Source organism: Chiloscyllium plagiosum, unplaced genomic scaffold (genome assembly GCF_037043375.1).
Source record: "Chiloscyllium plagiosum isolate Xiang-an unplaced genomic scaffold, Cpla_swu_hap1 HiC_scaffold_30, whole genome shotgun sequence".
NCBI lineage: Eukaryota > Metazoa > Chordata > Chondrichthyes > Orectolobiformes > Hemiscylliidae > Chiloscyllium > Chiloscyllium plagiosum.
The window spans coordinates 2,638,646-2,664,309 of record NW_028270168.1 but is presented as its reverse complement, the minus strand read 5'-3'; the positions used below and the strand labels follow the sequence as shown (position 1 = coordinate 2,664,309).

General features: G+C 40.9%; 1 protein-coding gene across 2 annotated transcripts in view; it reads left to right on the top strand.

Annotated features, from left to right (window-relative positions):
* hdac1 (histone deacetylase 1) overlaps nt 1-25,664 on the top strand; it is a 49,221-nt gene that overhangs the window by 17,176 nt on the left and 6,381 nt on the right. Inside the window, exons 1-12 of one of the 2 annotated variants that reach the window (XM_087976656.1) lie at nt 1,488-1,621; nt 3,257-3,369; nt 4,837-4,954; nt 6,464-6,538; nt 8,188-8,326; nt 8,772-8,913; nt 12,367-12,459; nt 12,713-12,821; nt 14,071-14,211; nt 15,342-15,450; nt 20,616-20,746; nt 24,121-24,270. In XM_087976656.1, coding sequence (XP_087832782.1) covers nt 1,567-1,621; nt 3,257-3,369; nt 4,837-4,954; nt 6,464-6,538; nt 8,188-8,326; nt 8,772-8,913; nt 12,367-12,459; nt 12,713-12,821; nt 14,071-14,211; nt 15,342-15,450; nt 20,616-20,746; nt 24,121-24,270 — 1,375 coding nt within the window. In that variant the 5' untranslated portion in view covers nt 1,488-1,566. Of the gene's footprint in view, nt 1-1,487; nt 1,622-3,256; nt 3,370-4,836; nt 4,955-6,463; nt 6,539-8,187; nt 8,327-8,771; nt 8,914-12,366; nt 12,460-12,712; nt 12,822-14,070; nt 14,212-15,341; nt 15,451-20,615; nt 20,747-24,120; nt 24,271-25,664 lie in introns of those variants that run through there. The other variant, XM_087976657.1, reaches the window with a different exon arrangement.

The following is a 25,664-nucleotide window of genomic DNA, read 5'->3' as shown; positions in this document are numbered from 1 at the left end:
AGCTGAGTAGCCAGTGGTCAATGCAAAGTAGCCAAACTATATTCCTGAAGAAGGGCTCATGCCCAAAACGTCGATTCTCCTGCTCCTTGGATGCTGCCTGACCTGCGCTTCTCCAGCAACACATTTTTCAGCAAACTATATACAGAGTACACACGCAAACCCCTTGAAAGAGGACTCCTGTAAAAGACAGTAACTTTTACCTAAAGTATTAATCATAGACAGATCAAGGAATAGGAAGGGTTTGGAGGGATATGGGCTGGGTGCTGGCAGGTGGGACTAGATTGGGTTGGGATTGGGTCGGCATGGACCGAAGGGTCTGTTTCCATGCTGCACATCTCTATGACTCTTCATAACTTCAACTCTCCAGCCGAGGCAGTGTCCTGGAAAATCTCCTTTGCACCCTCTCAAGCAATCAAATCCCTCCTAAAACATGGTTTCTGTCATTATGGCCTATTGAACATTTTATAGTTCTACCATAGCCTAGTGAGTTTTGAGAAGATTTATAGCTCAGGTTGAGGTCTGGATGTAGGTTTGCTCGCTGAGCTGGAAGCTTTGTTTTCAGGCGTTTCATCACCATACTAGGTAACATCATCAGTGAGCCTCAGGATGAAGCACTGGTGGTGTAGCTCGCTTTCTATTTATATGTTTGGGTTTCTTTGGGCTTGGAAACTTAAACAAATAAATAGAAAATGGGCTACACCACCAGTGTTTCATTCGGAGGCTCACTGAAGATGTTACCTAGTATGGTGACGAAACATCTGAAAATGAACCTTTCAGCTCAGTGAGCAAACCTATATCTACCACAGACTCACTATGCCTCTGCTAATAAAGGCAAGTATCCCATATGCAACTATCCACCTATCCTAATACCTTAAGGGACTGGTCTGTATGTAACTGCAAATACAATTCTGCAAATGCATATTCATCCCATAGACTTGTGTCTGTGTGTGCATATGAAAGAGAGAGAGTGAGTGTGCATGTGAATGTGTGCCTGATTGTGACAGAATAAGCCTGTGAGAGACTGTGTGCATGGGTGATTGTGGGGGGGGGGATGTATGAGAGTAAAACACAGTGGCCGAGCAGAGGCTGATAGCCAAGTTCAATACCCATGAGAATGGCTCAATTGGCTCCATGGGCTCATGTCACACTATAGGTGACTCCACTATTTACCCTCTCACACACACAAGCGCACGTGTGTGTGTATATATATACACGCTTTTACATACACTCACATACACACCCTCTCGCAGATTTCTATTCTGTCACACCCATGCACACACAAACACACACTCTGTATGCACACATGTTTGGGTGCTCACGTGCATAGAAGTCTATGGGGTGAATTTGCATTTGCAGAGTTGTATTTGTAGATCCATTCTGTTTTTGCTCAAACAGCACAACCTGCAGGCAGTCAATCCAGGTAACATTTTATAAATTCCTACTTTTGAGCTGACTGTAACCTCACACTTTTAATGCATTGTCTGAGCTGAGATGTCACTTCTTTTTATAAAACCTTAAGTTATCTCGAGAATGTGACTTAAGAGAAGTCCTGGGGTTGACATCTCAATGAACCGAAACCTGCAGCCCATTCTGAAAGACGAAAGATTGAACAGCACTCTAGGTTTGTTCAGTATATTGTTTTAATTGCATGACGCTATGGTCTTTTGCTATAAATTGTTTTATGGTCCACCCACTAATTACCTGACGAAGGAGCAGTGCTCTGAAAGCTAGTACTTTCAAACAAACCTGTTGGACCTGGTGTTGTGATTTTTAACTTTCTCCAAATACAGATTCATCCTTTCCCTCAGAATTGAGTCTTAATAGTTTTCCCACCTCTGAAGTTAGACTGCTGACTGACCTTTTATTTTCTTGGTTTATCTCCTGCTCCTTTCTTGAATAATGGTACCACATTGGCCAGAGAGGAATTGAAAAATTATTTCAAACACCCTTGCTATGTTCTTCTTTGTCTGACTCAACAACCTGGGATACATTTCATCCTGCCCTGGAGATTGATCCACTGTTAAGCCTGCAAGGTGACCACTCTGTCAATGCTAATTTCTTAAATTGCATCACGGACCTCCTACCTGATTTCTCTCCCCACCTTATCCATCTCACCACATATGTCTCCAATTCAAGATAAGTGTGCGGTATATCATTGTTAGTATGGAAATTGAAGTTATAATTCTTCAGGAGTGGTGTTATCAAAGGTCTGTCATTGATAATCCCAGGATATTGACAATGGGAGATTTGGTGATGGTAATTCCATTGAATGTTAAAGGCTGATGGTTGGATTGACCTTTGTTGAAGATGGTCATTGCCTTACATTTGTTTGTCATGCAAGTTCTGTAGGACTGGAATGAATAATCTCACTTCTCCACATTCTACTGTAATTGTTACCCTGATACCCATTAACACATGGATATATTTCTTTGCTGCTGTTTTGTGTTCACAAAGCTTATGTTCCCATCTTGTTTCATCAGCAAACTGATTTGTTCCTCTGTATTTCTTAGTCTGTCTGTCATTGATATAAATTACAAGTTTGGTTGAACTTCAGTTGAAATTGATCCTTGCAGTATTTCACCAGTTACAGCCTGCCACCTTAAAAATGTCCTTTATTTTGACTGTCACCTGTCTTTGAACCAATTTCCTGCTAATATATTATCAACTTCATATTGATTTATCAAATGTTTGGAAATCTATGTATCCTTCATATACCGGTTGGCCTTTGGACTACTAATTACCTCCTCCAACTGTGCTTCGTAAATTTGTGAAGTTCCACTATTTTTTGATGTATAGTTATGTGTAATCTTCTGCCTAATCAACTAAACTGAGCTGAATTTGTGACAAGCGGGAAATGGTAGAGAAGTTGGATTCAGTATCAAAACTTTTATTGAATGTTAAGGGACGACTGTTGGATTGACCTTTGTTGAAGATGGTCATTGCCTTGCGTTTGTCTTGAACTCGAAATTAAATCAGTCTTAACTTTCCTTGGAAATGTTTCAAGGATCATGTTAATTAACCCTCAGCAGCTCATCAATACCATGAGTCTTTATTGCAGTCAAGTTTGTTTTATCTTTTGGGTATAAACTGAACAATATCCCATTCACTACAGATACATTGCTGATCAGCAAGCTGCGAGAGTTATTGTAATCAGATGTTTATTTTATACTAGTTGTATTTCAGGATTTCACATGCTATCTATTGTATCCCAGTGTGCAGGGACCTTGTTCTTACCTTTCCATTTTGTTAAATGCAGGTGATGTTGGGAATTACTACTATGGCCAGGGCCATCCAATGAAACCCCACAGAATTCGAATGACTCATAACCTGCTTCTAAACTATGGCTTGTACAGAAAAATGGAAATCTATGTAAGTACTATTGAACAGTGAGTAGGTTAATTTGTTTGTGAAATTCAGCCTTTTCTCTTTCCTTAAGTTTTATCTTTGCATTGAACATATGCTAATTTAGGGAACTTGGGTCATTATTCCCCTGTGAATTCTATTGCAGTCTTCGATAGGTTCTAGTGGGAATATAGTTACAGAGAAAGTAAAATGCAATGAAGTATAAAAGTGCCAAGTGCTTGATAAACTTTTGTAATTAAATAGTGTTCAGTGTAATATCTGCAGTATCACTCCCAAAAAGGTTTCATTAAGAACCCTGACCACATCGTCTGCACTCTCAAACAGTTTGCCATGTACTTTTCTGATAGGTTCAACCCTTTGCCATTTTGTTCTTAATGTATTTATAAAACATCTTGGGATTTTCTTTAATTTTACTAGCCAGCATTTTTGTATACCCTTTCTTTATTTTCTTAATTTCCTTTTTCACTTAATTTCTGTAATTTCTTCACTTCTTTAAGCTTCTTGTTTTGAAGATTGTCACAAGCTCTGGTTTTCTGCTGTGTATTACCCTGTGTGCTTAAGGATAACCAGGGACTCTAGATTTAACAGTACTACCCTTTTTCTTTGTGGGAACATACCTACACGGTGCCTGTAGAAGTCTCACTAACCTGACTTTCTTTTAACCTGTTCCATATTTCAAAATAGTTTGCCTCTGTGCTGTATAGAACGCTGGAATAATTCTTGGGAACTTTATTTACCTTTTATAAGAACAAATTTATGATCTAGTCTTGTGCAGTGAGTACTTCAGAAATTAGTTAGGCTGTCAATAAACTAGCAATGTTTGTCCTACCAAGCAGGTCCTATGTTGGTTGGTCTTTTTCTACCGCTCAGGTAAGTTATGAATAATGAAATGATATTGTTCCTTCATACCTGTGCTGGCTCTTTATAAAAGTTACCCAATTAGTTATCTGTTTCCCAGGTTGTACAATATTTTCCAATTCAAGCATTTGTTTCATTTTTACTGTGTTTCAGGGGTTTGCTTATTAGGACTGTTGTGTATATTCGGAACAGCATCATTATGTCTAACTCAGGCTGAGTTCTGTAGGGGTTCTTTATTCTGTTCGTTGTGTTTCATTGTGTAATTTTGTGAATACATTTTTGTCTGTTTTAAAACCTGGTAATCAACCTCACTAACTTACTCGGGGTAATTTTCACTGTGCACTTACCGAAACAAATTGCAAAGTTATGGTCTGGCCTAGTCCATAACACTATCTTAGCCACATCTGCTGTTCTTTCAAGAAGATGACCCATCGAAGTATTCTCCAGGGCAGTTCAGGATAAAGTATAATTGTGATTTTATCTGCAGTGTTCATGTTTACGCACTAAATTTCTCCATTTTAAACATGTATTTTGTATTCTGCGTTCTCTCTTTTTCTGCAGCTATCTGTGTAAGAAGTTTGAAATTTAAAGATTTCCTTTTTTGTTCTTCCAAAGCGTCCACACAAAGCCTCAGCTGAAGAAATGACAAAGTACCACAGTGATGATTACATCAAGTTTCTGCGGTCCATCCGTCCAGACAATATGTCTGAATACAGCAAGCAGATGCAGAGATGTATGTTGCATTTAAAATATGGAAATATTCTGGGTTGGGTAGGCAGAGTGTTAAGATTTCAAGATGTTAGAGATATAATGGGTTTTACAAAAGTACAGCAGCAGAGTGAGTGGGAAATGGTGGGGGGAATGAAAGGAGATGATTTGGGAAAGGATTAAATGACAAAAGTTCACTTTCTTCATTGAGGTAGAGTACTGAAGTGCTGTGAATGAACTTGGAATTTATTTCCTATATAAGAATGCAATTATAGTATTTAGTTCGCTATGTTTTTATACTGAGTTTTCGCTCGTTTAAGTACAGCTGTGCATTTAAAAAGGTTTCATCATATAAATTTCAAATAATGCTGTATCAAAATGCTGTAGGACTTCAATAATTCACCAAATTGGCATTGAATTGCTGGTCAATTGAATAATTTCTGCATTCAGTTAAGTGATGTGATATGACAAAATACAAATACATCTTGAGGTCCTTCAAATTCCATCAATGGATTTGTTGAAACATACTGTATTCCTGGGTCGATCTGATCAAGGCAAACTGAACTGTGACTGTTTGTAATATGAATAATGTCTCCTACAACTGTATTAAAGAGCCCTTTAAATTACAGAATTGTCCTCCTTTCTGTTGTGGTAGCCGATGTAATCAGCAGAAACAGTGTAGATCATGGACAGGTACTCTAATCAGCAGATGTCATCAACAGACCTGTGTACATGAAGATAGTTGACAGTGTAAGAAGTGTAGATAGATGTATAAAATTAAAGACCATAACAGATTATGTAAATGGACTAAATGTGGCAAAAGATTTTTAGCACCAAGTATGGATGTGATATGTATGTACAGAGCCCTGTTAGAGTAATGTGTTCATTTCTACGCATCACATCTTGAGAGAATGAAGAATAGATTTACGAGAATGAGAGTGGACTTAGAGTTAAATTACAAAGAGAGCTTACTGAACCAGGGTTGTATTGCCTGCAAGTTGGAATATTTGATGGATGGTTGGTTTGATCAAGGTGTATAAGATGTCAAGGGAAACTGATAACCTGGATTATAAAGAAGATATATCTCTTGTTTGGAGGAATTGAAAACTAGGGGGCATCACCTATTTTGAAGCAAAAGCTAAATATTGCAAATGCGGGAAGTTCTCAGCAGTTCTGGCAACGTCTGTAGAGAGAGAGAGAGTCAACATTTCAGGTTAATGAGCATTCTCATAATTTTGAAGAGATCATTTATCTTGTCAGGATTTCCTCATCCAGAAAATACTAATGATTAGGAATTAAATTAACATTTAGTAGTACAGAATATGAGTGTATTTGAAAATTATGCACTTTGTCAATGCTTTTAGTCTTGCACTCATCAGGACAATTTACAAGAATGCCAATTTAAGGGACACACCAATGTTTATACTTCAAGATTTTTTCCAGTTGTCTACCAACCTGTTTTGTATTGAGCAGTAACTTAACTTTTTTTGTCAAGTTTTGTAAAAATGTATTTAAAGCTTATTCTTTCTGTTAGTTAATGTGGGTGAAGACTGTCCTGTATTTGATGGGCTGTTTGAATTCTGCCAGCTTTCGACTGGAGGGTCGGTTGGTAAGTAGACCTTTTTTTTATAGCATAGTTGTAGGCTATTGAGCCCAACTCCTATCTGTACTTGCTTATGCTCAATATGAACTTCTCCTTCCCTTTATCTAATTGAGTCAGTATATCATAGGAACTTGGGAACAGGAGTAGGTCATTCAGCTGCTTGAGCCTGCTCTGCCATTCAATAAGATCATCGCTGATCTGTGTCCTATCTCCATATGTCTGCTTTGGACCCATGTCCCTGATAGCCTTGCTGAATAAAAAATTGTTATCTCCATGTTTGTTTCATTCTCTTGTACTTGTTTACTTCCCCCATGAAATGTATCATGCTTTTTGATTCTGCTTTTAGGTAAATAGTTTATGATCTGTAGCTGTGATCTCTTCCACCCAGCACTCCTGCACACACATGCACCAGAAAACATCTCTCTTCATCCTATTGAAATCCTTGCAAAGATTTTAAACCTTGCATCAGGTCTCCCCAAATCGTCTCCTTTTTCTAAAGGAAGGAACCCAAATTTTTCAGTGTTCCAGATATAGATTGTCCCTCTGCTTTGTTAACTCTGTAAAGCCCTTGTATCTTCTCCAGTGTCCCGTATCATCCTCGTCAAATGGAAACCACAACTCTACATAGTATGTGGATTAATAAGATACAAATGAAACATAACTCTTTTTTGCTTTTCGATTCTACGTCTATGCAAAAATTCCTCTAAGCTTTCATCTACAGTTAATGCTCATTCAATTTTATTTCTAAGCAACACTTCAATTTTGAGAAATATTAAATGGAAAACCAATTTCTTTGGGGAAAAAGTAAAGAATTGAATTTTTTTTCCCGCTGCTAATGTTTTTCCAGTCCTTTCTTGAAGGCTTTGACTTCTTGTGGGTGAGTGGTTCCACAGCTGCCAAAGGGCATTTTTTGTATGACACATATTTGAGGGTGTTCACAAGATATGTAGAGATTGCATTAAAATGGATCTCAATTCTCATCCCATTGAATGTGACACACTTCCAGAAGAGGTCAGTCCATAATGAGAAGGAACCAAAGCCAGCGATTCAGCATCCCATCTATGCACCCTTCCTTCCCCACCCATCTCTCCTCACTTCCTATTAAGGCTAATTTTATAATCTGAGCCAATAAGCCAGTTGAAAAATGTTGCTGGAAAAGCGCAGCAGGTCAGGCAGCATCAAGGAGCAGGAGAATCGACGTTTCGGGCATAAGCACTTCTTCAGGCTTATGCCCGAAACGTCGATTCTCCTGCTCCTTGAATGCTGCCTGACCTGCTGCGTTTTTCCAGCAACACATTTTTCAGCTCTGATCTCCAGCATCTGCAGTCCTCACTTTCTCCTAATAAGCCAGTTGACCCAGGATAACTTGATGTTAAAGGTTTATTGAACCTTGGAATTTCCTATTTATCGTTTCTCTGCTTGTTCCAACTCTGTACATATTAATCAAGTATTCCAGCTTAGAGAATTGTCACAGTGAAGCTCCCTTATGCCAAAATGGAGCACATTCAGGCAATATGCAAGCTTTTGTTATTATCAGGAGCATCTTTCTCTGTAGCTGCACATTGCATTAGAATTAAGAAAAACGAATTGTTTAATGCTATACTCTAAATGTAAGAAATATAGTGTGGATAAATGCAGATTGTTACTTTCTACAGCTGGAGCTGTTAAATTGAATAAACAGCAAACAGACATTGCTGTCAACTGGGCCGGTGGACTTCACCATGCAAAGAAATCGGAAGCATCAGGCTTTTGTTACGTGAATGATATTGTCTTGGCCATTCTCGAATTACTGAAGTAAGCATATGCAACTTATTATTCTAATTGTATGAGCTCTTTTAGAATATAGATTTTTACATCAAACTGGGGGCTTTTTCTTTTCCCTTTCCTTAACCTCCATTTACTCTCTCTGCCGTCCCACCCTTTCTCTCATGCTTTCTTTTTGCTCCCCATCCTCACCTTATCCTTCATTCTCTTTCACACTTCACTTTGTACCCCTCATTTCTTTCCACCCTCCCACAGTGCGCGCACTCCTCTTTGTCCCCACACTTCACGGTCCACTCTCAACTCCCACCTGAATTGCAATCAGAAAAGGTAACTTTGATTTCTGTCCCCATCCCAAGCACTGTGGAAATAAACCTCAAGACTTTGTAACCTCTACAGTTTAATTATCAAGAGTCATGCTAACAAGCTCATTTTTTATATCCTTATGAAGTTTTAACCTGAGTTTTCTTCCTTTAAGGTATCATCAGAGAGTACTGTACATTGATATTGATATTCACCATGGTGATGGTGTTGAAGAGGCCTTTTACACAACAGACAGAGTGATGACTGTTTCATTCCATAAATACGGTGAATACTTCCCTGGCACTGGAGATCTCCGGGTAAGAGGCAGTATTTTTCACAAAATCTATAATTATGAAAAACTTGGAAGCAAGTATATTTAATAGACAAGTATTGAAAATTTTAATTGATTTGTGGGACATGGGTGTCACTAGCTGGGCCAGTATTTGTTGTCCATCCCTATTACCCTTTAGAAGGAGATGGTGAGCCACCATCTTGAACTGCTGCAGTCTGTTTGGTGTAGGTAAATCCACAATGCTATTAGGGAGAAGATTCCAGGATTTTGACCTTGCAATAGTGAAGGAGCGTTGATATATTTCCAAGTCAGGATTATCAGTGGCTTGGAGGGACTTCAAAGTTGTGGTGTTCCCATGTACCTGCTGCCCTTGTCCTTCTAGATGGAAACGGTCATGGCTTTGGAAGGGGCTGCCTGAGGATCTTTGAATTTCCTCAATGCATCTTGTATACAGGGGTGTAGGTTTGCTCGCTGAGCTGTAGATTTGATATCCAGACGTTTCATTACCTGGCTAGGTAACATCATCAGTGGCGACCTCCAAGTGAAGCGAAGCTGTTGTCTCCTGCTTTCTATTTATATGTTTGTCCTGGATAGGGTTCCAGGGGTTTGTGGTGATGTCATTTCCTGTTTGTTTTCTGAGGGGTTGATAGATGGTATCTAGATCTGTGTGTTTGTTTATGGCGTTGTGGTTGGAGTGCCAGGCCTCTAGGAATTCTCTGGCATGTCTTTGCTTCGCCTGTCCCAGGATAGATGTGTTGTTCAGTCGAATTGGTGTTTTTTTTCATCCATATGTAGGGTTACGATGGAGAGAGGCTGTGTCTTTTTGTGGCTAGCTCCTTATGTGTCAGGTATGACTCTAGCCAGCAGAGAGTTCTCTCTAAATTCATTATGCACATTGTTTACTGACTATTCCTGTGGAGACAGATGAAACCATCAGTGCATCAAGACCAACAAGGCTGGAGTTGATGTTCTAGGAGGCATATTTGCAAGCATGGTTTGGAAGGGTTTTAACTAAAGTAGTTGGGTTTTGGAGACAATTAAAAGGAAATAGAGACTAAACGGAAGACTGAAATGAAAATAAGAAAAGTGAGATGCAGAGAATTCAAGAGCTAGAATCAAGCAGGGCCACAGTGAACAGGACTAAGAATGTTAAAAAGACAAACATTAAGGCCCTGTGCCTTAATATGGAGAGTATGAACATAAAATTGATGGATTAGTTGTGCAAATAGATTTAAAATGGGTACGATATTTTGGGAATTAGAGAATGGGTATCACTGTTGATTTAAAAATGAGAAATGCAAGTAATGAAAGTGTGGCTGTGATTATGGGTGATTTAAATCTGTTTGTGGATTGGGCAAATCAAAGCAGTAGCAATAACATAGAGGACAAATTCATTTAAAGAGTACATGGACAAACTGCAAAAGTTATTCATTCCAGTCTGGTGTAAAAATAACTGGGAAATGTAATCAAACTGTGGCTCTCAAGGGAATTTAGGGTTACTGCAAATTCAAGGAAGCAGCATAGCTCAAAAACGCCACAGACTCATGGATAGGGAACATTTCAGGATCCAGCAAAGGGAGATGGAGACTGATTGAGAGGGGAAAATCATGTAACCCTAACTCTATTGGAAGTACGCTAGTGGACATCTTCCAAATTTCTATAGACTCTGGAGCAGTTCCTATAGACTGGAGGGTAGCTAATGTAGCTCCTACTTAAGGGAATGAAGGAGGAAACAGCAAGTTATAGACCAGTTAGCTTTGAAGTTGGGAGTGGAAGAAATGCTAGAGTCCATTATGAAAGATCTAGTTGCAGAGCATTTGGAAGATAGTCGGTGTGGATTTATGAAGGTGGGGTTGTGACAAATCTGCTGGAATGTTTTGAGGATGTAACTCAGGGTAGATAAGGGGAGGCCAGCGGATGTTGTTTACTTGGATTTTCAGAAGGCTTTCATTAAGGTCTCACATAATAGATTAGCATACAAAATTAAAGCATATGGGATTAGAGGTCATGTATGAAATGGACTAAGAACTGGATGGCAGTCAGGAAACAGTAAGAATAAACATTGGCAGGCAGTAATGGGATACTGCTGGAATCAGTATTTGGACTGCAATTATCCACAATGTATATTACTGATTTAGATGAGGAAACTACATGTCATTTGTCCGAATTTGGGGATTGCTCAAAATTGAGTGGGAGGGTGAGCTGTGAGGAAGATGCAGAGAAGCTTCTGAGAGATTTGGACAAGTTAAGTAAATAAGGAAATACTTGCGGATCCAGAAAAATGTGAATAAATAAGAGGCTATCCACTTTGATAGCAAAAACGGGCAGGCAGAATATCTGAACAGGAATAGATTGGGAAAGGGGGAGGTGCAGTGAGGCCTCCATATCCTTGTACACCAGTCACTGAAAGGATGCATTGGAGGTACAGCAGGTGGTGAAGAAGGCAAGTGGCATGCTGGCCTTCATGGTGAGAGGATCCAGGTACAGGAGCAGGAACGTCTGGCTACAACTGTATTGGGCATTGATAAGACCACACCTGGAATATAGATGCAGTTTTGGTCTCCCTATCTGAGGAAGGTTTTCTGGCTATGAAGGGAGCACAAAGAAGGTCTATCAGACAGACTCCTTGGATAGCGGATCCAATATACAGGGAGAAATTGGATCAGCGAGTTTTGAGGGGATTTGTAGCTCAAGTTGAGGTTCTGGATGTAGGTTTGGATCCCATTTACCACCCCCTGAGAAAAAGAACAGGAAATGACATCACCATAGGAAATGACACAACCAAGGAAATGCAACCCAAGGAAACCCAAACACAAATAGAAAGCGGGCTATACCACCAGTGCTTCATCTGGAGGTTCACTGATGATGTTACCTAGTATGGTGATGAAATGTCTGAAAACGAACCTTCCAGCTCAGCGAGCAAACCTTCATCCAGAGAAATTCGATCAGTTGGGAATGTATTCACTATAAATAGGATTGATGCAGGAAGGATGTTTTTGGAGAATTCAGAACCAGGAGTCTCAGCCTGAGGATAAAGGGTAAGCCAATAAAGACATGAGAAATTTTCTCACCCAGAGAGTGGTGAACCTGTAGAATTCTCTGCCACAAGAAACTATTGAAGCCAAAACATTGTAGACTTTCAAGAAAGATGTAGGTTTAGTTCTTGGTGCTAAAGGCACCAATGGATATGGGTTAAAGCAGGAATGAGGCACTGTTTTTAATGGTCAGCCCTGATCATATTGAATGGTGGAGTGGGATTGAAGGGCCGAATGGCCTGCTCCTATATTTTGTTTCGATAAAGCATTTTGGTTTAATAAATAGCAACCTCCAATATTAAAATGAAATATTAATAAATTTATACTGTGCATTGCTTTGGCTGTAGGTAGAATATTATTGCATTTTCATAAGTTTGGATTGTATATCTGGTTATACATTTGATTTCTAGGAAGCTGATTTGAGTCATGTTTTTGTTGCACAGGATATAGGTGCAGGCAAAGGCAAGTACTATGCTGTAAATTTCCCATTGAGAGATGGAATTGATGACGAATCTTATGAAGCCATATTCAAACCTGTAAGTAGTTTCTCCTAAGTGCAGTTCTTCTAAAGCTCAAGTCACATACAGTAAATGTACTTGTCTCATTTTCAAGTCCTCTGCTTGACCCTTCAAGTTGCATGAAGTACATGAAAGTCATTTCTAGTTTCTTTTGACTTTAAAATGTTATTTTAACTTGGCATATTACGGATTATACTTGTATAGATTGTTTGAAAGCATATTGTACAGGAACTCTGTACAATATTGTAAAACCCTTTCTCTTCTTTACTAGATTATATGTAAGGTGATGGAAATGTACCAGCCCAGTGCCATTGCTTTGCAATGTGGTGCTGATTCTTTGTCTGGGGATAGACTTGGCTGCTTTAACCTCACAATTAAAGGTACAGTAAATCAGTTTTAAAGTAAGTATTTGCCTGATGAATGAGCTTACTAAAGCGATATTGGATTAATGTTCACTTGTTTTGTATTTTGGTCATTGATCTTGTCAATTATTTTAATCATCCTTGCCGAATATTTTCTTCCCTCTCCTTAAGTTGCTTGATTATTACAAAATTATAGAATACTGAAAGGCCTGGATGGACTGGGCTTGAAAAAGATGTTTCCACTAGTAGGAGAGACTAGGATTTGAATTACAGCCTCAGAGTGAAGGAGTGATCCTTTAGAACTCTAATGAGAGGAAATGTCTTCAGCCAGAAGGTAGTGAATCTGTGGAACTCAATGCCCCAGAGGGCTGTGGGGGCGAAGTCATTGGGTGTATTTAAGACAGGTTCTTGATTAGTAAGGGAATCGAGGTTTATGGGGAGAAGGCAGGAGGATGTGGGGAGGGGTGGTTAGAAACATATCAGCCATGATTGAATGGTGAAACAGACTCAATGGTCGAATTGCCTAATTCTGCTGCTGTATCTTATGCGTTATGGTTATCCTTGAGTGTTACCATTGAATGTCAATAGCCCTCTAACGTCTTACACAAATAATCGTTCATCCAGTACTGCATGACACATCTGATTGTGCATTCTATGAGAAATCACATTGGTCTGTGTGATAACCTGAATTATTATTTATTGTGTAGTCTTGAGCTTTTGCCTGTGATGGCAGCAAGTCATATTGTAGTAATGTTGAACAATGTGCCACGCTTTGGTGTCTGTCTTACCTAGAATACTTTTTACTGTGAGAAGCAACTATTGTGGCTAGTTGCAACTGATGTTAATCCATCTGGTATAGATGGATGTGCTGGGATGGTCCTTGATCTACTGTATAACCATCACCAATGACACTCGCTTTAAGCGGATCTGAGGTGCTAATTTCCATTGAAGTTAAAGCTGCTACGAATGTATGCAAGAAGTCTCTAATGTTTATTGTTAGAATAGCTGAAGACTGAGTTCTTAAATGGCAGTCACCAAGAAACAGCAATATTTGCTCATAAATATTCACTCGTCATATATATGTTTTCACTTCCCTCGTATTTTACCCCTCAAGATTTGGGGTAGTTTTCTTAAGGATACTAGATCCTATACATTAAAATATCCACCGTAACTTGAATCGGAGGACTAATTTTCTAGTGAAATGTTAATCAATCACTAATCCATATTAGTGCACTGTTTTATAGAAGGTTGTTTTTTTTATCCACAGGCCATGCTAAATGTGTTGAATTTGTGAAGACCTTTAATCTGCCTTTATTGATGTTGGGAGGTGGAGGATACACAATTCGTAATGTAGCTCGATGCTGGACATATGAGACTTCTGTAGCTTTGGACTCAGAGATTCCAAATGGTAAGTGAATTTGCTGTTTGTAAGGTTTCATGAAATTGAAAAGAAGCATGTAATGGGTGTCCGAGGCTCAGAATTCTACAGTTAATGTTTTAAGTCTAATAATTATTTGAACGTGATAAATGAGGTTAGGTATGTGAGACCAAAATACTGTGTGCTGTTGATGCCAGAGTTCACAAAACACAGCCTCGCTCCAAATTTGGCACTGAACCTCAACTGTACTGTCAGCCAGAGACCAATCAGGCATATGCTTTAATTGAGTAAGAAGGGACAGCAGCATTGAAGAAATACGCTGCCGGGGGCAGACAATTCGAAGGTAGCCATTTACGAATGGCAAGGCAGCAGTAATGAGTTTGGTATCTGTGGCTGAGGGAACAGCGGTCATAAAGGCAAATCACTGTATGCCAAGGAAAATGTCAGTCGGCTCCAAGTGAGTGAGTGTTAGGAGAGCCACCAAAGGACACAGAGTTGCAGCCTGGACCCATCCCTGAGCGTACAGGGTCCTTGCTTCAGAAGCACAATGATGGTTGCTGCTACAGCATTGAAGTGCAGAATTGTTGTGTAAAATGATTGGCATATGCCCTGGTAGTTTAGATTAGATTAGATTACCTACAGTGTGGAAACAGGCCCTTCGGCCCAACAAGTCCACACCAACCTGCCGAAGCGCAACCCACCCATACCCCTACACTTACCCCTTCACCTAACACTACGGGCAATTTAGCATGGCCAATTCACTTGACTTGAACATCTTTGGACTGTGGGAGGAAACCGGAGCATCCGGAGGAATCCCACGCAGACACGGGGAGAATGTGCAAACTCCACACAGTCAGTCGCTTGAGGCGGGATTTGAACCCAGGTCTCTGGTGCTGTGAGGCAGCAGTGCTAACCACTGTGTCACTGTGCCACCCGAGTTCTTAGAGGCTAGCACATATTGGATGCCCATGTATCCATGGGCCTGTGTGTTGGTGCTTGGTTTCTGTCATTATTTACTTGTTCATGTAATGAGCTTTGCAGAACAAAGCCTCCCGGTTTGGCAATTTTGCAAAAGTTCAAGTTTATATATTCTGTGCTGAGAATCCATTTCTTTCATATCAGAATGGATAATAGTTAATGTTTTTTTTGTTGTTTTTCAGAACTGCCATACAATGATTATTTTGAGTACTTTGGACCAGATTTTAAGCTGCACATTAGTCCTTCCAATATGACAAATCAGAACACCAATGAATACCTGGAAAAGATAAAGTATGTAATTTCCATTATTGATATTAAGTGGTGCTGATGTGTCATTCATTTCTGTTTAATTATTTTCTCAATAAACCGTGGAGTTCTTTTCAAATCTGCCTTCTGCTTGATTTAGGAAAAAGTGACAAATGTTTATATCTGAGTAACAGTTAATAAAATCTGCCAAGTGAGTGATAAAGCTATTATATATTCTGAGGGTTTGCATCAAGATGTGTAACTCTGGTGCCAGTTGTCGGACTGTGGGTGTGTTCACTGAGCTGGGAAGTTGATTTGTAAACGTGTTGTTCCCTGTCTCGGTGACATCGTCAGGGCTTTGGAGCCTCCTGTGAGGCGCTGCTGTACTGTCTCTTCTGGAATTTATTTGGCTCCATTCCTGCTGCTTCTGGTTGCTGGTTCTGATTGTTCGTTGTATTGGCTGGTATATTGGGTTGAGGTCTATGTGCTTGTTGATGGAGTCTGTGGATGAGTGCCATGCTTCTACAAATTCTCTGGCTGTCCTATGATTGTGTTGTCCCAGCTGAATTTGTGGTCCTTGTCATCAGTGTGTGGGGCTGCTAGGGACAGATGTCCATGGTGTTCATGGATGTGGATTGCTAGTTGTCTGCCTGTTTGTCTTACATAGTGTTTCATGCAATCTTTACATGGAATCCTGTAAATTACATCTGTCTTGCACATGATGGGTACAGGATTTTTTGTCCTGGTGAGTTGTTGTTTGAGCGTGGCTGTCACATTTTGGGCTGTCATGAATCCCAGTGGTCAGAGACATCTGTCAGTTCCGGGAGGATTTTATATAAGGTAGTGTGGCTAGTGAGCTAGGTCGTGGCACCTCCTCGTTGTGTTTTTTTTGTCTGTTAGGCATCTGTGGATGAAGTTGTGGGGAAATCCATTCTTGATGAATACTCTGTAGATGTGTTCTTCCCTTTGTAGGTCAAGGGTGCTACAGTTTGTTATAGCCCTTTTGAACAGGGCCCTAATGCAGCTTTACTGTTTGTTAGGGTGGTGCTTGTACCTGGTTGGTGTGTGTGACTTTCCTGTACACTCTTAGAACATAGAACAATACAGCACAGAACAGGCCCTTCGGCCCACGATGTTCTGCCGAACATTTGTCCTAGCTTAAGCACCCATCCATGTACCTATCCAATTGCCACTTAAAGGTCGCCAATGATTCTGACTCTGCCACTTCCACAGGCAGCGCATTCCATGCCCCCACCACTCTGTGGGTAAAGAACCTACCCCTGATATCCCTCCTATACCTTCCACCCTTCACCTTAAGTTTATGTCCCCTTGGTCTTATGGTCCATTCACTGCTCCATGTTCTTTCATCCATCGCAACCAGGAATGGAAGATGGTTGTTGGTTTCCTCCTCTTTCGTAAACCTGATCCCTGTGAGCATGGGGTTGATAATCAGGTGTGTGTTCTCGATTTCTATCTTTCTAATGAAAAGACTGCACGAAACTCTAAATAGGACAAGCAGGCAGACCTCTCCATCTCCATCAATGGTGACTGACTCAACACTAAAATGTTTTACAAACCCACCGACTCCAGCAGCTACCTGGATTACACCTCTTCCCACCCTACCGCCTGCAAAAATGCTATGCTGTATTCCCAATTCCTCTACTTCTGACGCATCTCATCCACGTCCCACACCTCCGCCCTCAAACCCCACCCCCCAGCTGCAACAAGGACAGAACTCCCACCCCCCCTCCACCCCAGGTCCTCGCCTACCATTCTCCGCATAAACTGCATCATCTGCCGACATTTCTGCCACCTCCAAATGGACCCCACCGCCAGAGATATATTTCCCTCTCCTCCGCTTTCTGCAAAGGTCATTCCCACCGTAACTATCTGGTCAGGTCCACGTCCCCCAACAACCCCCAATGCCCTGCTGGCACCTTCCTCTGCCACTGCAGGAATCGCAAAACCTGCGCCCACACTTCTTCACCTCTCTCTTCCCTCCCCCCCACCCCCCCTCAGCACCGTCCAAGGCCTCAAAGGAGCCTTCAACATCCATCAAAGGTTCTCCTGCACATCCACCAATGTCATTTATTGTATCCGTTGCTCCCGATGCGGTCTCCTTTACATTGGGGAGATTACATTATTGGATGCCTTCTCGCAGAGCGCTTCAGAGAATATCTCTGGGACACCCGCACTAATCAACCCCACCGCTCTGTGGCCGAACATTTCAACTCCCACTGTGCTGAGGACACACAGATCCTGGGCCTCCTCCATCGCCACTCCCTCACCTGATGCCTGGAGGAAGGACACCTCATCGTCTGCTTTGGAACACTTCAACCCCAGGGCATCAATGTGGAGTTCACCACATTTCCCCTCCCTCCACCTTACCCCAGGTCCAACCTTCCAGCTCAGCCTCATCCTCATGACCTGTCCTACCTGCCTCTCTTCCTTCCCACCTATCCACTCCACCCTCCTCTCCGACCTAACGCCTTCACCCCCACCTCCATCCACCTGCGGTACTCTTAGTTACCTTCTCCCCAGCCCCATCCCCCTCCCATTTATCTCTCCACCCTGGAGGCTCCCAGCCTCATTCCTGATGAAGGGCTTTTGCCTGAACAACATCGATTTTCCTGCTCCTCAGATGCTGCCTGACCTGCTGTGCTTTTCCAGCACCACTCTAATCTTGAGACAACCAGCAATCCACATCCACAAACACCAAGTCGCCACTAAACGCTATGGCCAGCTGCCCCTAGCAGCCCCACACACCGATGACAAGGACCACAAATTCAACTGGGACAACACAACAATCATAGGACAGTCAGAGAATTTCTAGAAGCATGGCACTCATCCAGGGACTCCATCAACAAGCACGTAGACCTCAACCCAATATACCGGCCATTACAATGAACAACTAGAAGCATCTAGCACGGAACCAAATAAATTCCAGAAGACAGTACAGCAGCGCTTCACAGGAGGCTCCAAAGCACTGGCGATGTCACCTAGACGGGATGAGACGTCTGCAAATCAGTTTCTTGGCTCAATGAACATACCCACAACTACGATTCTCTGATTAGGTTAAATGAATTGATACAAATGATGCAAATTTTGTGCTGATCAGTGCCTTATGAACATTCAGCAAGTTGCATTTCATTGGCTAGTGCATGGTCATTTCTTTGAAGTAATCCAATCCAATGCATGTTGATTATGAATATAAATTAGACATTAAGTAAACCTGCTGGATTTTTTTGTAGGGGGGGAACATGGGAGGGGAAAGAATTGGGTGTTGATGCTGAGGCACTACATTCTGACAAGGTAATTGTAGATCCAGAGTTAGTTACAGAAATGGAGTAAGTGTGGCTGTGATATGATTCAGTCAATCGGATCAAAGCTCCTAATGTGCAAAATGAGAACAGGACTCATGTAGAGTGGAACTAGAATTTGGGCAACGGAATTTTTGGATGATCTGGAAGTTTATGGGGAAGAGGGGCTGGACAGGAGACCATTGGAATGGTGGAGATTGTTGCTGCTGCCTGAAACATAGAGGAGGGGGCCTGCAGCTTTTGAGCTGAGGCTGGAACAGAGAGAAGTAATGTTAGAGGTGAAATTGGACATTGTGGTGTGCACGTTTTGGTGTTAAAGCTGAGCTTAGGCCGAAGGTGTTCTCATTTTTATTATTCTTGTTCAAGCTCACCATTGTAATCATGCCCAGCTGAAAATCAATGGTTCTGTGGCTTTTCTTTGTTTTAGAAAATTAGAGGCCCCTGTGTGAGACCATAAGAAATAGGAATAGCAGGAGGCCATTCAGCCCACCCGGCCTGCTCCACCAGTCAGTAAAATCCTGGCTGATCAGATTCCTCACATCACCTTTCCTGCATATTTCCTGTAACCTTAGATTCCCCGACTGATCAAGAATCTGATAGTGCAGGGATAGTGCTTCCACAGTTCTTTGTGACGGAGTTCCCAAGACACCCGATCCTCTAAGAGAAGGAATTCCAGCTTATCCTGGTTGTAAATTGGTGCTCCTTTATTAATGAGAAGATGCCCTCTGGGCCTAGACTGTCCTATGAGGGGAAACATCCTCTCAGCGTTCACTCTGCAAAATCCCTTGAGAATCCTATATGTTTCAATGAGATTCACCTCTGTCTTTTCAGTTCCAGTGAGTAGAGTCCCAGCCTGTCCAGCCTTAAGTTTTAACCTCCGTATTGCACAGTGGAAAGGGAATAACATCGGTACTGCAAGCTGTATGTAGTGAACTATACTCATGCCATAACTCAACGGGAGAGCCATCTATTCTTCCAGCATAGGCTCCTGTGCATTGCACAAAATAAGTTAAATGTTTTTTATAAAATGCAACTAGCTCACTTTTGTGATTCTACAGTCATTCCTCTCTATTTGTGAGGTTTCCATTCCTGAAAACTCCTGCAAATGATGAATTCATGACTGTTTGATAATGTCTGTTTAAAAATGGAGTTAGGTTCCCAGACCCCAAAATTATTTTTTTGAGTTAAAATGATAACTTTTATTTCAGCTGTTTTAATGTTTAATATTAATAGAATAATATAAGAACAATTATAGTGTATCGTAACTTAGCAATAAAGGGCTGGATGGTGTTATGCATGGTTACTGGGTGTGGCGGGTGGGCAGTGCAGATGTTCCTCCCAGTCACTCTTCCCCCAATAGCAGACTCCTCTCCCCACCCCCACGCCCCCTCCGCTACCTCCAGGTGGATTTCCTCAATCTGGTCATCCTCCCAAGCACCTACTCCCTTGCTCGTTGAGGGGAAGAACCGGGTACCAGAACAGCTCAGAGAGCGCGATTGCTGCGTAAGTGACAGTGATGGTGGATAGGCAAATTTTGTTTGTGGATCTTGATTGGCAACTTGCTTTTTTGGCACAAATAGGCAAATTTGCAATTCTTAATTTTGCAGATAAGGAGGAAGGACTGTAGGGAAGACAGTCATTCACAAATTTATTTTTAAAGAATGCTGCTACTTTGTATAATAGAGTTTGCAATGCTTTTGGACTGTTTCAGAAAATAATGAAAAGCAAGTCTGAAATGCTAACAATGCCCAGACCAGTTTGATTCTGTTAAAACTAATGACCTTAATGCTCACCTTCCCTCAATGATTGAGTCATCACCCCCTTTTTTCTAAAGCCAATTAGATTTGACTGTGTGCCATAGAAACATAATTATTGACTGTTAATTCACAGGCAACGTTTGTTTGAAAATCTACGTATGCTGCCCCATGCACCAGGTGTTCAGATGCAAGCTATCCCAGAGGATGCGGTTCCAGAAGACAGTGGGGATGAGGAGGAGGAAGATGCAGACAAACGCATTTCAAGTGAGTTCTGTGTTTGAGTTGAAACACTGCATTATAAATTCTGGAATTGTACAACATTTTGTTATTTCTGGTTTCAGCTGAAACAGCTGAGTTCTATCTGAACCTGACTGTGACACAGGCTGTCTAGACAGACCTGTTTATGTATGCATACAGAACCTGTTGAAGGTATTGCATTGGAGCCTAACTCTCTCCCTGCTTGATGGACACACTGTCTTGGAAGTAACTAGAATTGTTGAGTTTTTCTCATTTTCTGTGGGTTACGAAGTCATTTACTACTTTGATTAAATATTATGGAATAAGCCTTTCAGTTCTGTGCTTCTCACATCATTGGATAAATCTGCTGAATGAATAAGGACACTAAATTAACTTCCTGAATCAGGCTTACAGAACATAAAATGCTACAGCGCAGTACAAGCCCCTCGGCCCTTGATGCTGCACTGACCTGTGAAATTAATCTGATGCCCATCTAATCTACACTGTACCATTATTATCCATATGTATGTCCAATGCCCATTTAAAAGTCCCTAATATCGACGAGTCTATTATTGTTACAGGCAGGCAGTTCCATGCCCTACTATTGAGTGACGAAACTACCCCGATATGTCCTAAATCTATCACTCCTCAATTTAAAGCTATGTCACCTCATGTTAGCCTTCCATCCTATCTAACCCTCTGATTATCTTATACGTTTCAATTAGATCGCCTCTCAACCTTCTTCTCTCCAACAAAACCAGCCTCCCTTCCCTCAGCCTTTCCTCATAAGCCCTTCCTTCCATACCAGGCAACATCCTAGTAAATCTCCACTGAACCCTTTCCAAAGCTTCCAGATCCTTTTGATTACGCGATGACCAGAACTGCACGCAATAATCCAGGTGCAGCTTACCAGTGTCTTGTACAGCTGGTGCATGACCTCATGGCTCCAAAACTCAATACCCCTACCAATAAATGCCAACATACCATATGCCTTCTTAACAACCCTATCAACCTGGGTGGCAACTTTCAGGGATTTATGCACCTGGACACTGAGAACTCTCTGTTCATCTACACTGCCAAGAATTCTACCATTAGCCCAGTACTCTGCATTCCTGTTACTACTTCTGAAGTGAACTACCTCACGCTTTTCCGCATTAAACTCAATTTGCCACTTCTCAGCCCAGCTCTGCATCTTATCTATGTCCTTCTGTAGCCCACAACATCCTTCGGCACTATCCACAACTCTGTCTACCTTAGTATCATCTGCAAATTTACTAACTCTCCCTTCTACACCCACGTCCAGATCATTTATAAAAATGACAAACAACAGTGGCCCCCAAAACACACCCCTTGCAGCACGCCATTGGCTTCATACCAATAAACTACTTAAACATTGGCTGTGACATATCATTGGCTATGGTACACAAGTACCACATTTAGATTTATTGCAGTTACCTATTAGAGGGCATTTTCAATTGTAAAATTGCACGAAATGTTTGTGAATCAGTACATGCTCCCACAAGCATGTGACATTCGTGTCAGCATCATTCCAAGTGTGTGGCAAAGGGAGATGCTCAAAACCATGGTGAAAGCTTGGGGGAGCCACTTCAGAAACCTAACAAGAAGCAGTGCCTCTACTTTGTCTTCCGAAGCTTGGTTTTTGCATGCACAATACATAATGTTCTTTGAGACTGCTTAACCAAATGGAATGATGAAGGAAAAGGGAAAATATGTTAGTTAAGGGATAACTGTGTAAGAATTTCTCTGGGTATATACTATTTGTGAGGGGTGAGAAACAGGTAATCAATGTGTTTGGAGTTTTGTCACATGTCAAAAATAACTATCCAACCAACATTTAACCTGTAGTGTTCAACACCTAATTCTCAAAATGAGATCAATCAAAATCTTTTTTAAAAATTAACCAGTTTTTTTTTCTCTAAGTATAATTCACTTGGAGTCTATTTTGATTCCTGTATTTGTTGAACATAAGTACAGGAGCAGGCCATTCAGCCAGCAAGTCTATTCCATAACAAGATGGTTAATCTGTGGTCTAACTCCATATACCTGCCTTTAGCCCATATCCCTTAATACCTTTGCTTAACAAAAATCTATCCGATTTAAAACTAACTGATCTTGCAATCACCCTTTTGTGGAGGAATGCTGCAAACATGTACCACCCTTTAACCTTCTAAATTCTAGAGAAAGCCGGCCTAATTGGTATAACCTCTCATAACCTAACCCCCTGTGAAGTCTAGATGTCATTCTTGTAAACCTGTGTTGTACTCCTAATGCCAATATAATCTGCAATGTACTGTGCCCAGATTTGTTTTCAGTGCTCCAAGTGGGGTCTAACCAGGATTTTGTATAACTGAAGCATAACTTCTGAGTCCTTGAGTACTCCAGTCCTTTGGATAGAAAGGCCAATATTTTATTCGCTTTCTTGATTATTTTCTCTACCTGCTTGTTGCTTTTGAAGATGTTTGCACTGGAACACCCCCAGGTCTGTTTGCATATCCACTGTATTTAATTTCATACCATCCAGAAAGTACCCTAATAAATTCTTTTTCAGTCCAAAATGAAAGCCTCACACTTGCTTGCATTGACCTCCATCTTGCAGAATGTTTGCCCATTCACTTTGTCTATCAACATCCCTTTTTAATTTTGTGCTATCATCTGCACTGTCTACAAACTACCTAACGTTGTAAGTGTTGCTCTGTTGTATTTTTATTCTCTTAATGGGTCATTTGTACCAATGTAATACAAAATCATGTTAATCACATAGGTTCAATTTCTTTGATTTCTGTTAAATTATTGCATTTCAGCAGCTGTACTGGTGGCACTACTTTGTCTTTAATATAATTGGACTCAGTAAGGGAGGTCAGATTTCAGCTGTTCATTCTTCGAGCCTGTTCCCAAATGGACTGTATAAAATTTAGTGTAAAAGAAGAAACGTCAGTTGCCCATGAGAATCACGACCATCTGAAAATGAGGAAGGGAAGAACCCTGGAGTCGTCATTGTATTTCTATAGAAATATTCATTTTGTAAAAGAAAAGCACAATTCTGACAGTATTCTAGATTTTAAAGAAGGGTCAAATGAATATAAGCATGGCTGCTTATCTCCATTGTAAATATCTCAAAGCGTTTTGAATATTGAGAGAAAAAATGGGAGGAGGCAAATTTAGCAAATTGTCATGCTCCATTTCCTTTCAAATGAAGGATTTCAGGTAGGCAGCATAGAATAATTTCAGGCACTATCGAGCCAATATCTGTTGCTTTAAGCAATTCACACAGTACGTGAATCTAGAATCAGGTAACAGTGTAATCTTTGGGGAGTCTTAATGATTTATTATAATGTCAAAAGCAAAATTGCCGCTTTTTAATCAAAATGTTTTTTTTATAGTCCGTGCTTCAGACAAAAGAATAGCTTGTGATGAAGAGTTTTCAGATTCCGAAGATGAAGGGGAAGGAGGGCGACGAAACACTGCAAATTACAAGAAACTAAAACGTGCCAAAGTGGAAGAAGAAAAAGAGGGAGAGGAGAAAAAAACAGGTTAGTGACAGTTGTCTGATTGTGCTGAAGGAGAGTGTAAAGTTTCCACCGTTCAAAAGCTCCACAGATTTTAGCATCCACTTTGCTTTCTCAGATTCAGTGGGTAACACAAGTGTTGGAAATAAGGAATCGACCCAGTTAGGGGGATTGGAGGAAGCATTGTCTTCTGTAAAACAGCTCCTTTTTAAGGAGAAGCCTGTAACATGCCAAAAGAATGTTGGTGTCTGATTAGCATAGCAACAAGCGAAAGAAGAGATGTGAATGGTTTGATTGCATGCTTTACTCAGCAAAGTTCACCAAATAGTGAGGATGCTATATTAAAGACATTTAACATCCAAAATTAGGAGTCACTAGAGATGTATCTCATGCATTGGTGGTGTACAAAACATGAGGCATATCAAATACACCATACTGAGGTGGAATGGGGAAGAGCTTGTACAATGTTTTCTTCCATTTTTAGCTGAAACATCCTAGCTGTAACACAGGCTATCTACAGAGATCTCAGTCTGCACTTGCATACAGCACCTGTCAGAGAAGATTTTTGAGCCTAACCCTTTGAGGGGGGTGGAAATGTTGCAGATACCAAAAGGTGACGATATTAAAATCTTTCTTTCCAGCAAATACTCCATCAACTTGGATGGAGTATTGATGGGATCTGATCAGGGGATATTTGGAAGATTGATTTAATCAGCTAGTGTGCAGTTGGGGTATCATGACACTCCAATAATTAAGGTTTATGAAAAAAAAGGAGCCTAAGTTGAACAAGGCATTATGCTAAAAGAATGTGTTTAAATAAACAGGAAAATAAGTGGTGTGATGGAAAATAATCGTTCAATTCGTCCGCCATTTCCTAATTTTCCATTTTAATTCTCCAATCTCACGTTTTGAAGGGACAGTGCTCATGAAATATTTGTTGAAACTCTTACTATTTGCTTTTGTTCTTCTCACTGTAACTTTTTTATTAATGTTTTGGTTATTATTTGCTGTAATTTATATAACCTGTCCAATGGTCAGACCTGACTGACTAAGTATCAAACTAAGCGAGAAAGTACAATCTTTTAACATTTGTGGTTAACCATGGATGGTGGGCCTCTCCTGTTCAATATCCCCAGCTTCTGGGCTCACTTAGAATCACAGAATCCCTACAATCTAGAAATAGGCCATTCGGCCCAACAAGTCCACACCAAATCTCTGGAGAGCATCCCACCCCGACTATTCTCCTCCTGCCCCCTACCTTATCCCTGTAAATCTACTTAATACTTGGGGGGGGGGGGGGTTAAACTAACTCTGCAGGGGCATGGGAACCTAGACTGTAGCTTTAGGGTGCAGGACCTGGAGTGTAGGGAGGTTATGAACATGGCATCAATCTCAAAGGAGGGTGCCTGTAAACAGGA